This window comes from Vipera ursinii (genome assembly GCF_947247035.1).
Source record: "Vipera ursinii genome assembly, chromosome: 2".
NCBI lineage: Eukaryota > Metazoa > Chordata > Lepidosauria > Squamata > Viperidae > Vipera > Vipera ursinii.
In genome coordinates this window covers 178,482,885-178,497,823 of record NC_139513.1, presented here as the reverse complement: position 1 = coordinate 178,497,823, position 14,939 = coordinate 178,482,885, and the positions used below count along the sequence as shown (strand labels likewise).

Genomic DNA, 14,939 nt, shown 5'->3' with positions numbered 1-14,939 from the left:
TCTGTGCATGGGTGCATGTACGGGCATGCGCACACATTTTTTGAGGCTCCCAGTTTTTCCTTTTGTGAGGGAACCGGTTCCAAGTGGCTCTTTCACTGTTTCAGGTTGCTGACCCCTGTTCTAGCTTACTAAGAAGTAGGCTATGGTCTACTTTGTCAACTGCCTTACTGAAGTTCAAATATATTATATTATGTTCATAGCATTTCCCTGATCCACTAATTGAGTCATGAGACATGTATAAATTCCATGAAGCGAGTATAATAGACAGTTTGTGACCCATGAGTTGCAATTTTTGTCCCGGTTTACATCCTGGAATCTATTACAGATCTGTCTATTTCTCTACTTTAAAGGACAGCAAAGACAACTACCATTTTAGAATGGAGCTTCAATGAAGTCTAAAAAGCAACATGAGAAGGACCATAAGGGCCCAACAGCGGTAACAATTGCACGCCCCCTGTCCCAAACACTAATGCTGAACCCTGACACAATGTGCAATTCTTCTCCCTTAATAAATGAAGCTACAACAGAATTCAGAGAATTATTGTGCTGTGCATCTGTTATTATTACTAGAACAGAAAGAACAAATAACTGCTGGATTCATCATTCCCTTGAGACACAATAATTTTTGCACAGGCCACTTGGAAAGTTCCTAAATAAAGCATTTGTTCTCATGAGAAACAGCAAGAGAAGAAACATAAACTTTGGAGGAAATTTCAGCCACTGGATCTGGCTACCAAATGCCCTTTATTGTTGAGCTACATGCTAACCAAGAGATCAAATTTTCTTCTAACAAATTCTCAAGGATATGGGAATCTTTTGAAAGAATCCAAAAGAGAGTAGCAATAATCTGAAAGAAAGGAAATGGATACCATAAAAATGCCCAAACCCCAAACCCACATTAACAAAGGACAAACAAATTTAGCCAACATCCAAGAGGCAGCTACTTTTGTCTGTTAAAAATTAGCAATACTGAACTCTCCTATCCTTACTCTCTGCCAAAGAACAACTGGTTATCTTCTGAGAGCCCATTAAGACATAAATGAAGCAGAGGGTAAAACCAAAACAGCCAAACTCTAAGAAAACAGATATCTTAACACTGCCTCCACTAAATCCAACATGTATAACTTGATACATCAGGGCTTCCAAAAACCTGAATGTGGTCCTTACAGACTTCTAAACATAGTTACCAAATTGTAATTTTTAATATAACACTGAAGGATAATAACAGCAAGTGTTATTAAAGTTAAAACTTTTTTTCAGAGTGATGTTTAACATTCCACTCAAAGACTAAACATGACCCTCAGCCTGGGAAAAATTATGCATCCTGGCCCTACAGCCAGCTGTACAGAGCAATTTTTGCAGGTCACCAACAGCTACATTTCACAGAGACAGCATAATCACTACTTCAATTTAACATGCATATCCTCTCTTGACACCACCCATGAAGCCAGCAAACTAACAATGGCAGGCATTGTTTTGCCTCCAATTTTCCTACATAAGGACATTGGACCAGGAAGAAACTATTTGGTGCACTAGTGTTATCTGTCAGAAAGAGGAAATTACCTTTACTGGAGATGATGAAGCAATAGCAACAATTCTAACAAACACATCCTCTAATAAAATTCAATACAATAGAAGTGGGACAATATTTAATCCCCATCTCCTACTAGTGGAGCACTTACAATGCTCAATCCTGATTCATACCAACAGTGCTCTAAGAAAGGCAAAAAGAAGATATATTGGAGATAAAACTAGAAGGAATTGTTTTGTACTACAGTTTTGTTAAGTCAAACTATCTGCATTTAAAATCCTTTAGTTTTATAAAAGTTTTCAAAATTACTTTGCTTGTTGTGGAAATTATCTTTAAATAAGTTGCTGCTGCTATTTACTGAGTACCCAGTTCTCTCAAACACACCAAAAAATTTACCAGAGTTCTGGAGTTTGTTTGTTTACTATTTTAATAACCAGATGTATTTACTGACATCGCTCACCATAATATAATGCCAGATAACTCACCGACTGCAGGGTGCCACCACGTTTCTTGGAGAGCTGTGGTGAGTTGCCATATTCTCGACACACCTGTTTCCTCACTTCAGCTGCCACAGTCCTGTGAGATAGGAAGATAATAGTGAAGCATCCACTTTTCTCTTCATTTCTGTATCATCCATACTTTCAACCTTTTTCCATTCCACTGGAAATACTATGAGGAGGGCAACCCCTTCATTGACAAAGTATATATTTATTCTAAATCAACATAACCTCAATTAATAGTAAGCCCCAAAATGAGTTTCAAATTATCTGCAACCATTGTCTCCATTTATTCCATTCTCAGCTTCAATAGAGTCCAAACCTCCCCTGACCTCATTCAATGGCAATAACATATAAAAGATGAACATTATTTAAAAACTAATCCTTACTCTCTTTTTCCCCTCAAACAAAACCAATCCCGACTTCATCCTGATACAAGAAAATACCATCTTCACAGTAAGATATAACCCAATGGTTGGAAACTGACCAAAGAAAGAAGCAACCTGGAATTAAGGAGAAACTTCCTAACAGTGAGGACAATTAACCAGTGGAACAGCTTGCCTTCAGAAATCATAGTCGCTCCATCACTGGAGGTTTTTAAGAAGAGACCAGACAGTCACTTGTCTAAGATGGTATAGGTTCTCCTACTTGAGCAGGGGGCTAGTCTGGAAGACTTCCAAGGTCCCTTCCAGCTCTATTCTATTATATTCTCCATTTAGGGGTTAATAATCCAAAGTAATTTTCCATTCACTATGACAGACATTCCTCTATAGTAGGTCTCAGAAAATGCAAGAGTGAAAATTAGATGTTCCTGAATCAGACAGATTATACGGATAGACACAGCAACAAAATAACTCTGATTCGTTTATATAATCATTATTTAGTGAATAAATAATAGTATACCAAGCCAAAAGTCACAATTTACCAAATATAATACTTATTATGTATGATGATGATCCCTATAAAGTTGTAACAGAGAAGCACGATATATCTATTACAACAGGAATTTTTAAGCGTTGTGGTGCTGTGATGCTCCTCTCCACCAAAATACATTTGGGTGATGCCTATGAACAATGATTTAACAAGACCATAAATTGTAGCAGGAGGATGTTTTCCAAATGTGAGAGGCATTTGCACTGCCTTCTAGAAGCTCAAGAGTCCAAGTCTGGTAGCTGAGAAGGAAAATGAACAGAAGAGGCACAGACTCAAGTTCTTCCTAAAATAGGAAAAGGATATGTTGCCAAGCTTACCTGTTTGGGTAACTGCTGGGGAATCAGAACCTCTCCTCATCCAGAAATACCCCAGCAGGAGTGAAAACATCTGCCTTTTCCTCCTGCAAAGACCGTTTGGCTTCTAATGGCATAGAAGTCGGCAAAGCCACCTCCCAAGAAGTGGCTTACCTTGTCTGCCAATCCCTGAGTACAAACAGGCAGCCAGGCTTTCCCTCTTCTTTGAAAAGTCCAGGATTTGCCCATTCCATGCTACATTATAGCATCTACCTGGCCACTGCAGCAGAAGCAACTGAGTGCCATTTTTACCATCAGTTGCCCAAACTGGTAAGCTTGGCAACATGTCCTTCTCCTGTCTTAGGAAGAACTTGAGTCTGTGCCTCTTCTCCCCATCAGCCATGTGCTATACAGCCTCTTTCCCTCCTGCCTCTCCTGATGTCTGCAGATGTTGTACTCCCTACTTCCTGCCTTTTAATCCATTTGGCCATCAATTTCACATCTTACTTGCATTCACAAAATATGGCAAGCCGGTAGCTTCTTTGAGTTTTAGCATGCTAAGGCCCAGTTTCCATTCTTTAAAAAAAATCCCCAGGGTGAACAGCAGTCAAACCATATCTCTCTTCCATTTTATTCACCCTTTCTCTTTTTTGGTTCTGTAACTGATGGATCAACAAACAGATCTGAGATAAAGACAAGAAGCTGGATAACAAATCTGAAGTAAAAGAGACTGTTGCATGACATACTCTTTAACCAATCCCCAGGCAGCTACAGCGCATGCAGTTGTGCTGGAGAAAAAACGGATCAGGCTTAGAGAGTCACAGAGATGTTGTAAGGCAATACTTTGGAGGCATGCAGGGCAAAGAATAGAGCCATCAACTCTGTGTTCTTTGCTCAAACACAAAAGGCCAGCAGACATGGGAATTTTTCCACATAGCTGTGGCACTTTCCCAAAAAAACAGAAGAATCTGAAAAAAAAATAAGAAGGAAAGTAAGCAGACAACTTGAGAAGGCTTTTAATAAAGTCAAGGAAACTAGCAGGTTTCCAATAGGGAGAAAGGAGGGAGAAAGATTCTTCAACCGCTGTTTTTGGCAACAGAGAGAAGCCCAGCTGGAATTAACTTGGACTTCTCCTTTGGAGAAGGTGGGTGTTAGAAATGAGCTTCTTCTGCTTCTTAACTCTAGAAGACGTGGACCTTTGTAAAGTTCCACTGACTCCCAGTGCAGTTTTCTTAGACCAAAATGGTGTGTGTGTGTGTGTGTGTGTGTGTGTGTGTGTGTGTGTATTCGTGTAATAAATATTTATGTCCAGTTGTGAATTCTATTTTTTTTATGTCCTATAGCCCAAGGTGAATGAAGAACAGGTTTACACTACTTTATCTGATTCTGCTAAAGTACACAACTCTGATATCTTGAATAAACTACAAACCGGCTTCAGTGAAATGCTCCAATAAATTCCTACTGTCAGACTCTGAAAATTCACTACACAGAGTGGGTGTGCTTTCAATCCTTTGGTTCCATCCACTGAATCAGGAACTGAAAATTGTATCATGGTGTACTGGGTACAAACGGGCACTAGAAGAAAAGTGGGGAAGAGTAAGAAGACTCTTTCCTACAATGAGGAAGTTGTTGTAAAGACTGATGTTTATTGTGTTCAGAAAGCTAGTTGTAAAGCAGACAGAATGAGAGAAAAGTATCTAAGTACAGTACCTCATTGTAACAGCAATTAGAGGGGAAAAACCACCCCTTGTACTATTCATAAATATCTACGGACTATTTGAGGCAACACAGTGAGGTGCAAAATGCTTTTAAAAAGTCCTAAGTGGCAAAACAGCTTTTCTACAGTATTATTACAGATTCAAATTATAGCTTTCTATTCAATACTTACACTGATGAGGGATTTTATGAGGCAATCTTACTGCCATCTTTTCTGCCCAGCTCAGTTTACATTGCTTCTAATCTTTCCATCTCCCAAATGAAGGCGACATAGGAGTATAAAAACCAAGCAATTCAACAGCCAGCTGGACCTCTTTTTATGGAAATGGTGGGAGGACTTTATTCTTTTTTTCCCCTTGAAATTTCTCCAAATCTCTTTCTTCTGTCTCACTGAGCAAATCAGCATAAATGACAAGGGGTAAGCCACTATAAGATCTCATGTGATCCAACAATTTCATATGACCTCAGCAGCTGCAAAGGAAAAACCCAGAGTGCAAGGATTCATACTACTCATTTATGAGGGGCATATTTTTGCCATAATATTGTAAGAAAACATCCCAGCTTTTTAATTGTGTGGTTTCCTTAAAATATTTTCAAATGAGTCTCTTATATGGCTGCTACATATTAGGCTATATTTCAGGATCCGAAACATTTCTCAAATCCTGCAAATTCAAATTATGACACTGCAGCATTCTATAGTTACATGATTGCTATTTGTGATTTTCAACTGCTGGCTTCCAACAAGCAAAGTCAATGAAAAAGCTGGCAGGAGGTCACCAAATGGCAACCACGTGAAGTTGCACTTATGTAGGATTGGCTTAACAACAGCAACTGGAAGTGTCAAAATTGCCACTGGTAAGCAGTATGAGCTCATGAAACATGGCGCTATAGGACTGTGATGAACGTTCAGACCCCAGTCATCTTTATCAGGACATTATTTTCACTCCACCCAATCACACGTTCTACCAAAACAGAATGAGATCTTGAAGGCCAACATATGCTGGATCCATAACATACCCAGTTTTTGTCTTCCCCCCCCCCACAGACTGTTTAACAGATTTAGCTGATTACTAAATTGATATAACATAAAAAAATAAAAATCTATCTAACCATATAAAGAGGGGGAATGCACAAAAAAGGTGAATATGTACCATATCTCCATAATGAATCAGGGGTTATAATTTTAAAACACAAATCGGAATACCCTGCATTAAAAAAAAACAATTACAAGGAGAAAAGTTGTAACTAAATATTAGTTCATATAAAGGTTTCTTAAATCATAGTTTGTCAATATCTGTATAAATGAGTCATAAAAGTGAGACTGTCTTCAAAAAATGAAGAAACTGCATAATTTTTAGCATTTTGTGTGAACTGGACCCTTGAAAATGGAAGATGTTCCTGTTTGGCATTTTATAGTTTTCATTTACTAACAGATCTGACTCAACTACTTTTAAGCTCATGAATAAAGCTTCCTTTCTGTCAGAACCCATTCCTATTTCATTTCTATCTATCCCCTCTGACCCAAAATCAAATCTCACCTTTCTCTGAGTTCTGCCATACTCCCAAGTGGAGGGGGGATGTGCCTCTGCTTCCTCTATCTGCAACAATGTAACATTGCACAGCTGCTAAGAGGTTGCAAGGGAAATCGCCCAGACTGCTACAACCAGTGGCGAAACCCTCGGGCCCCATGGAAAGAAATATCCTTGGATTTTATAGTGGAGTTACCAGAAAGCAACGGAAACACTGTTATCTCGGTGGTTACAGACCTGTTTTCAAAACAAGTGCACTTTATCCCTTGCCAAAAAATCCCCACCGTTAAAGTCTTAGCGAAACTATTCGTGCAGCACATCTACAGACTGCATGGGGCATCTCAACGCATCATATCAGATAGAGGAGTGCAATTCACATCAGTTTTGGAAAGAATTTTTATCCCTCTTAGGAACCACCCAAGGGCTGTCACCTAGTCATCCTCCTCAGACTAATGTATCAACTGAACGTTCGAACTCAGTACTTGAGTAATATTTAAGGTGCTTTATTAATTTCCAACAAACAAAGTGGGCGGACCTACTTCCTTTCATAGAAATTGCCAACAACAACGCAGTCCATTCCAGCACAGGCTATACTCCCTTTCAAGTAGCGACCGGCCAAAGTTTCAACCCCATGCCAGAACTAACCCCAAATGAACCAGCAATCCCATCACTGAAAGAATGGATAACCCAATTACAAAACACCTGGCCAGTAGTTAGGAAAGCCTTAGACGAAGCTAGACAAGCACACAAAACACAAGTGGATAAAAAAAGAATCAAACCTAAACCATTCACTGTAGGAGAAATGGTATTTTATCTACAAAATACCTAAAATCCCTACAGCCCTCTAAAAAACTTGGTGCAAAATATATAGAACCTTTTCCAATCAAAAGAATCATAAACCATGTAACAGTAGAATTAGAATTACCAAAGAACCTCATACAAATACACCCATTCTTTCATTGCAGCCTGCTGAAACGAGAACAACAGTCGCCCTTATGGCCAAAATTTCCCCCTCCACCACCTCCAATCATGGTTGAAGGAGAACAACACTTTGAAACAAAAGAAATCCTAGATTCTAGAAAATACCATGAGGCAACCCAATACTTAGTAGCGAGGAAACACCTTCCCTCCTCACAGAATGAAGGTCCACAAATGTCACATTAGGGCACCCAGACTATTAAAAAAGTTTCATACAGAATATCGCAACAAACCTGACTAACCTCTATACCTGTTTTGTTTCTCTACAGGTGGATCTCTCCTATTTTTAAGGGGGGCAGGATGTCAGAACCCATTCCTATTTCATTTCTACCTATCCCCTCTGACCCAAAATCAAATTTCACCTCTCCCTGGGCTCAGCCATACTCCCAAGGGGGAGGGGTGGATGTGCCTGAGGGTTATTGCCTCTGCTTCCTCTATCCACTACAATGTAACATTTTGCTTTCCTGCATTATCTCTCTCTCTGAACTTTCTCTCCCTGTCAGCTAGAACAAGGGAGGGAACAAGGAATGTAAACTCTGGTGCCTGGCTTATTTCTACGCTCTCAGAAGAAAGTGTGAAGAGCAGCCCAAACATTGCTGTGTGAACCAGAGACAGGTTGATGTTATCTCCCATTTTCCCACGATGAACCTGGGGATTGGCCATCCCACACTGATTGGACGACCTATGGAGTGGGGTCTTACTTGGGGGATACTTTAACCTATCGTTCTGCACAGGGAATCTCAGATCCTGTCTATTATGCCTGCTATCAACTGCTCCTAATAAAAGTTCCTGTTGGGAGAAATTGCTTCCAAGAGTTCTGCTTTCTTAAGATGTGGGTTCAAAGTGGGTCCTGACATTTTCTGAAGTTTATGCACCCAACAAAGCCCCGCAAGCAGAAAACAGATTGCCTGTGATTAAAAGCAGAAAGCAGTTACTTCAGCCTCCCAATTAAAATGCAAATAAAAGTTCAACTCTCTATATCCTGGAAGCTCTATAAATATTGAATTATTTTAATGATTAATCAATTGTATTTTATTCATGATGGCAGTACTACTCCTGAAATCAAATGCAGGATAACCTTAGCCGCACTGCAATGTTTAACAGGAATAAGATCTGGAAAATCATTGATATAAATACAAAAGGCAGGATAGTTAGAGCAATAATCTTCCCTATAATGATGTATGGATGTGACAGCTGGAAGCTAAAAATGGCTGATTGAAGAATTGACATCTTTGAACTTTGGTGCTGGCATAAATTGTTGCATATACCATGGATAGCCAGAGTAACTAACAGAGAGAGATGTTAAATCATATAAAACCAGAGATGTCACTAGACAAGACATGTAAATCAGACTACATCTGATTTACTTTGGCCATGTCATGCATGCAAATTCACTGGAGAAGGCAATGATGCTAGAAATGGTTAGTGGGAAGAAGGGACCAGAGAAGAACACACTGGCTTGATAACCTCAAAACTGATACACAAATGAATATCCAACAACTGAAAGTAGTTGTGCTTCACAGGGTAGCATGGAGAGCTCTTGCCTATAAAGTTGCCAAGAGTCGGAAACAATTAAATGGCTAAAACAAACTAACACTGAACTGTCACTGAATGAATGGTAAGTCAAAGACTAACTATAACTGTATTTTAATTAAAATGAAATCAGATTTAGTTTTTGTCCTTGCCTCACTCCTCGAGCACCAAATAAGGCCTTCAGCTTAGAACAAGTTTTACATCCCTAACTTAAAATTAGGAATTTATTGAGAAATACATGTTTCTGAACAGAATGAGAAAGGGCAGAGAAATGAACAAAGATTTGTTTCCATTTGGACTCCTTAACAGAATGGGTAAGCTGCACACTGAATTCTCTAACAAGATCAAAGACATTTGGAGTAAGAAGCAGAGGAAGTAGGCGGCTGTCAAAAACCTACAATTAAGGGGAGCTTTATAGACTGGGAGGAAACAGACAAAACTTGGGAACTGATCCAGGAAGCTACCTCACTCTTTCCTTTAGCTAAGGAAGTTGCTTATCAGTAAATCCACGCAGTGCATGTAACTCCTGCTGTACATTGTGTCAGTGTGTGTGTTTGCATGTGTATATAGCAGAGTAATATCAAACATTTGAAATTGTCACACGAAAATTAAATTGCTTTCTATATGGCAGGGCATCTGCCTGTCTAGATTCATAGTACTTTCCCAAGTTGGCAGTGGCAGCATTGTAGGTCAAATGATGTCTAGACACAAAAGATTTGACTAGAAAGCTGAACTGAACAGATGGGACTGAACAATATCCAGCAAGAGACAAAATTTAAACCTAATAACAGGACAGGGGAAAAAAGACTTGATATGCATACTCCATGGTCCTCTCCAATATTCTACAGAAGTCTTGCATTAGAAGATAGAGCTTAACATCAGTGGTAGAAATACTAATTTTAAAAATAAAATGGCAAATATTGCTAAACAATTAGAAACAAGAGAATCCAATTAATCTTATATTTCAGTGGTCCCATCAGGAAATCTCAGCGTAAGACATTTTCTTTCCAAGGTATGACTAAAGCAAGTTAAGAACGAGGAGCAAGGAAAGAATGAAAAATAAGCAGAACAGTAACTTACTGTTGTTTGTTGTCTACCAGCTTTGAAAAAATAATACTAATACAGAAATTTAACAAATTAGGATTTGCTTTAGAAATAATTTTGATGTAAAGTTCACATAGAATAAAGGGACCATCCAAGTCAAACCATTTTCCAATTGCTGAACATTTTAATTAGAAATCTTTTTTCTATGGACTAGTTTTCTTCTATATCATCATCGTAATATTCTTTAGTATTTGACATCATGGCCATCAATTACCTCACTGTTATCTTTATCCTGAAGGAAACCTGGAAGTTTTCAAGAAAAGATTGGATAACCATTTGTCTGGGAAGGTATAGGGACTTTTGCCTTGGGTAGGGTGTTGGACAAGAAGACTTCCAAAATCCCTTCCAACCGTATGATTCCTCTATTTATTTGTAAATTTGGTTAACTGGAGCTCACATTGGCTATGTAACATCTGTCTGCCATTTATAAGAGTACATTTAGTGCAAATATCAAGATTTCATTACGTTTTCTTACATTAACAAAACAATTAAGACCTCATCAACAATATCCATTGGCTCTTGAGATAATGTAAAAATTTCCTGAATGCATTTTTTTTCTTTTTTCTGTCTCTATCAAATGCTGATATATAGTATATCAAGTTGAAAAATTGTTATTCACTAATTGAACAAATTAGCCTGGCAAAAAAAGAACCAACATCCAGGCAAAAAATAAAGAACAGGGTTTCTTATCATTCCATATTCCAGAATAGAAAACTTGCTCATTTGAAAAATTTTGTGAGCCACTAAACTTTGTTAAGTTTTTTTGGCCACAGACTATGGTTTATCTAACCTAGGGGTTATGGCTTATCTCTCTTTGATATTTAAGTCATATGTATTCTTACTTTAAAAGAACAAGTTGCTATCTATTCTCGTTTCACACACATAGAAGACCCCTCACTAACAATAACATAAAATAAAAGCCTAAGCAGAAAAGACACTGGTAGAAATCTTTCCCATTATGATTAATTAAACAGCTATGGTACCTGGCAAGTACTTTATAGCTTTTGCATAAATGAAGACATAGGGGGGAATGATGACTCAGCAGTTAAAGATGTTGAGCTTGTCAGCTGGAGTACTGACATCCCAAGCTTCACGCAACAGGGTGAGCTCCCATTACTTGCCCCACCTCTTGCCCACCTAGCAGTTCGAAAGCCTGTAAATGCAAGTAGATTAATAGATACCACTTTGGTGGGAAGGTAATAAGGTTTGTGCCTTTGGTGTATAGCCACGCTTGGCCATATTGCCACAGAGATTGTCTTTGAACAACACTAGCTCCCTCGGCCAAGAAATGGAGTTAAGACCATGCCCTAGAGCAGACATGTCAAACTCGCAACATCACGTGATGTTGCGCAACGTATCGGGATGGTTTTGCCATTGCCGGCAATAGGGTGGGCGCGGCTTCCGGATGACGCGTCCAGCCCGCAGGCCGGCAGTTTAACACCCCTGCCCTAGAGTCAGACATGAAGGACAGGGAAACCTTTACCTTTTTTTATAATGAAAACAGTGCTCCAGAAACATTAAGAGCAAAGCATTAGAAATGGAAATCATTTTTAAAAAAACATCCTGAAACTTTTACTTTACTGAGAACATCAGATATTAAACTCTTCTTAAAACCAATACTTACATCTATATCCTACATTTTTTTCTAAACAACTCAAAATGCCATTTTTCTGAAACCTAACATTTTCAGCTGAAGGACTGGAGATTTTTTTTTATTCACAGCTTACTACAAAGCCAAAATAATTATTTTCACATTAGATTCAGAGACCTCTCCAATATTAAACATGCTTTTCAATACTGTATGTAAGCCCCTACATTTCCAATTAGAGTTAAGGGCAAAAGTTTCATTCCCATGAATTTTCTTTCTCTCTCTCTTACCCTTCCAAAGCGAAGGATGAACATATGTACCTGCTTGCTAATAATAATTAATAATCTAGAATTGTAAATGAACTGCAAAAGAAAAGCAGAAATGATCACCAAGAGGAAAAGATCAAAATGAGAGCCATTCATATAACAGCAATAAATAACATTCAGATTTCATTCCAAAAACAATTGCTTGAACTTTCCTTTGATTGTTCAAACGGAAGCAAAAGAAGGAAACAAAAAGTAAAAAAGAAAGAAAACCTTAAGACAACTGCTTAAGTTCCTTCCTGGCCAGAACAAGAAAAACTCATGTTTTCTTTCTTTACTTACTATAAACAATTTATATACAGTATTAGAGATTTACAAAGATATAACATGCATTACTAGTTCCTTATTAATGACTATTCCACAAGTATGTTTACCCTTAATTTGTACAGTAACAGAAAGTTTCCTAAATTGTCACCAATTAATGAAAACTGCTTGTGAGGACAGTATTAGCCATGCTCTCTGAAGTCCAAAGTAAAAGCTCTCTTTAAAACTCACTGAGTGATTGAGGTTAGCCCTGTCACTCTCACCTCAACCTACCACAAGATGGTTGTTGTGGGGAAAACAGGAGGACAGAGCATTATGTACACTGCCTTGAACTCTAAGTGAAAGCTGGGATGGAAATATAACAAATAAATAAAATACAGATGTTGGAGAAGTTAAATTTATTCTGGCTAAGCCTCCATAACTGTTTCAGCACTTATTTCTATTTTTTTAGCTTTACCTATTGTCAGCCCACCTCCCTATCTACATGCGGTCCATAAAGTTAAAAATAAGCTGCTCTTTCCAAACTCACCTCTTTCCAAAATGCTTTTGAAAAAACATTTTACTGATAGTTTACCAAATGCTTCATGGATTCTCTGAATCAACTAGTCCAAACACACATACCCTTATGGCTGGAGGATAAACAAGGAATCCAGGGTCCTCTATGGAAGATAACAGCCCTGTCCTTGAATTTTCGTATGTGAAAGAAGAGAGGATGAAAGTGACCCCACAACTTTCCTCTCCAGTCACCAAAGTCCAGACTAATTTCACATTCCAGAGCATACTTCACTGATCTGCATGTATGTTTTATGCAAATCCTGTTGTCTCACTTTATTTTAAGAGAGCAATAGTCACCAGAATAAAGGGGCAGAATTTGGTTTAAAGTATTACTGAAATGTACATACAGTCTGTCCCTTTATGGCCTCACACCCACCCTTCAACTGAATCCAAGGGATTTCTGTGAGGATAAAGATTATGAGGTACTCATTCAAAATTCTCCTCCTCTTGCAGCACACAACTTGTAAAGGCAGTTTAAGTACTCCCTTCTATCCTAATAGTACATAGAAAAGGATTGAATAGCTGAAAATGGGTATTATAATGCACATAACTGACAACGCAGTACAGCTTTCTTCTATTTTCTGTTCCATGTTCCTCCACCCTTAATTATGGACTACAATACCCTTTAAAAAACCCTGCCTGTTGATTCTAGGTAACAATGCAAAAATAATTAACCCAGCTCCAGATGGACCAATTTAGATGTGCACAAAAGAACTGGTACATCTAGAACAGCCATTAAATTTTGGGTACTGGCTCAAAATCTGCCTCAAAGGATGAGGACAATCACTTGCCATTAAGTGCCTATCCATAGTGACCATGCTCAATGAAATAGGTAAAGGATGTGTTTCCTCTTTCCCTTCGTTTTAGCAAGACAACTGGGCAAGGAACTGAGGAGCTATGAGATGATGCACTGAATAGGGAGAAAAAGAAAAAAATGAGAAAACCAATTCATTCAAATGATACACATTTGAATGAACATCTGACTAACCGATAATACATAAAGATTGGGCTCAGGTGACTGGGGGTGGGGGGGGAGAAATCTTCCTCCCTCTGGGCACTTCTTCTTCCAGGTTGCAGGCTTGAGAAAAGTCCACACAGGAGGTGGACTTTGGTAGGACTTCTTGCAAGGGTGTCCTTAGTAGCTCGAGGGGAATAGGAGTCCACGGATCTCAACTAGGGAGGTGGAGGAGACCGAAGGAAGAATTGGGGGCGGGGTGAGGCAGGAGCTGAGGGTCAAATAGCTGCCCGAAAAAACGCCTCTTGCCACAACTAAGCCCTCGAGTCTAGCCTCCCCCTCTGCTTGTCCCTCCCGACAGGGCTGCCCTTGCATGCATGCGGGCGTCCGTCCGTCCCTCACCGGTTAATACGGTGCGCGAAGGCCCTTCGCTCAGGAGCCGCCATGCTCTCTCCAACGCGAGCGCGCCCGCCGCCAATCCTTCGCCCGCGAGTCCCAGAGGGCGAAAGGACGGAACGAGGCTCCACGCTGCCTTCGGAGGGAGCCGCCGCCTGGGTGAGCGAGCCTACCGAGCCGACGGCGACGACCGACCGAGCGAGCAGGGGGCGGAGCCCAGGTGGGGTCCTTGGTTTCCAGCGGCAGGGACAAAAGCGCTCCCTATCGGCTTCAAGCCGAAACAACCACGATCACTTCTCCGCACACCCTCTCCTCTCCGGTTCCCAGGCTTGCTTTCTCTTTTGCCTCGTTTCCCGAATTGGTCGCTCGGCTGGGGTCGATAAAAGCTATCCGAGGCTCTAGCTGCAGGAGAAACTGTTCTGAGTGTAGAAGGTTAACCTTAAAAATATGCATTAAATAAGAAGGAAGGAGAATGCGTAGCAACACGACCAGAGTCTATTGTTTCCGTTTCTGATGTCCCCCTGCGGACATACATACTCACTTATCTGCCTGGTAATATGGGAACAAACTTCTGGCCAGATAGTTTGTCCCACGAGGCATTAAGTACTGCGGTAGATGCCAAAAAAATATCGGAAAAGACGTTTTTTCCTGCCAGGGAACGCCTAAGGCTATTTCTGTTGAAATACGAACTTGCATCGTTTAAAACCAAAGAAAGTAGTTTGTTGTTAGTTGCGAAATCGTGTC

At 39.6% G+C, this 14,939-nt stretch overlaps 1 protein-coding gene across 1 annotated transcript in view; it reads right to left on the bottom strand.

Annotated features, from left to right (window-relative positions):
* Positions 1-14,245, bottom strand: part of LOC310635580 (dedicator of cytokinesis protein 7-like) — a gene marked incomplete at its 5' end in the record, with an annotated part of 198,900 nt that extends 184,655 nt beyond the window's left edge. Inside the window, 2 exons of the mRNA XM_083354666.1 lie at positions 2,017-2,107; positions 14,202-14,245. Of these exons, the coding sequence (XP_083210792.1) occupies positions 2,017-2,107; positions 14,202-14,245 (135 nt within the window). The remainder of the gene's footprint in view (positions 1-2,016; positions 2,108-14,201) is intronic.
* Positions 14,246-14,939: the final 694 nt, after the last annotated feature.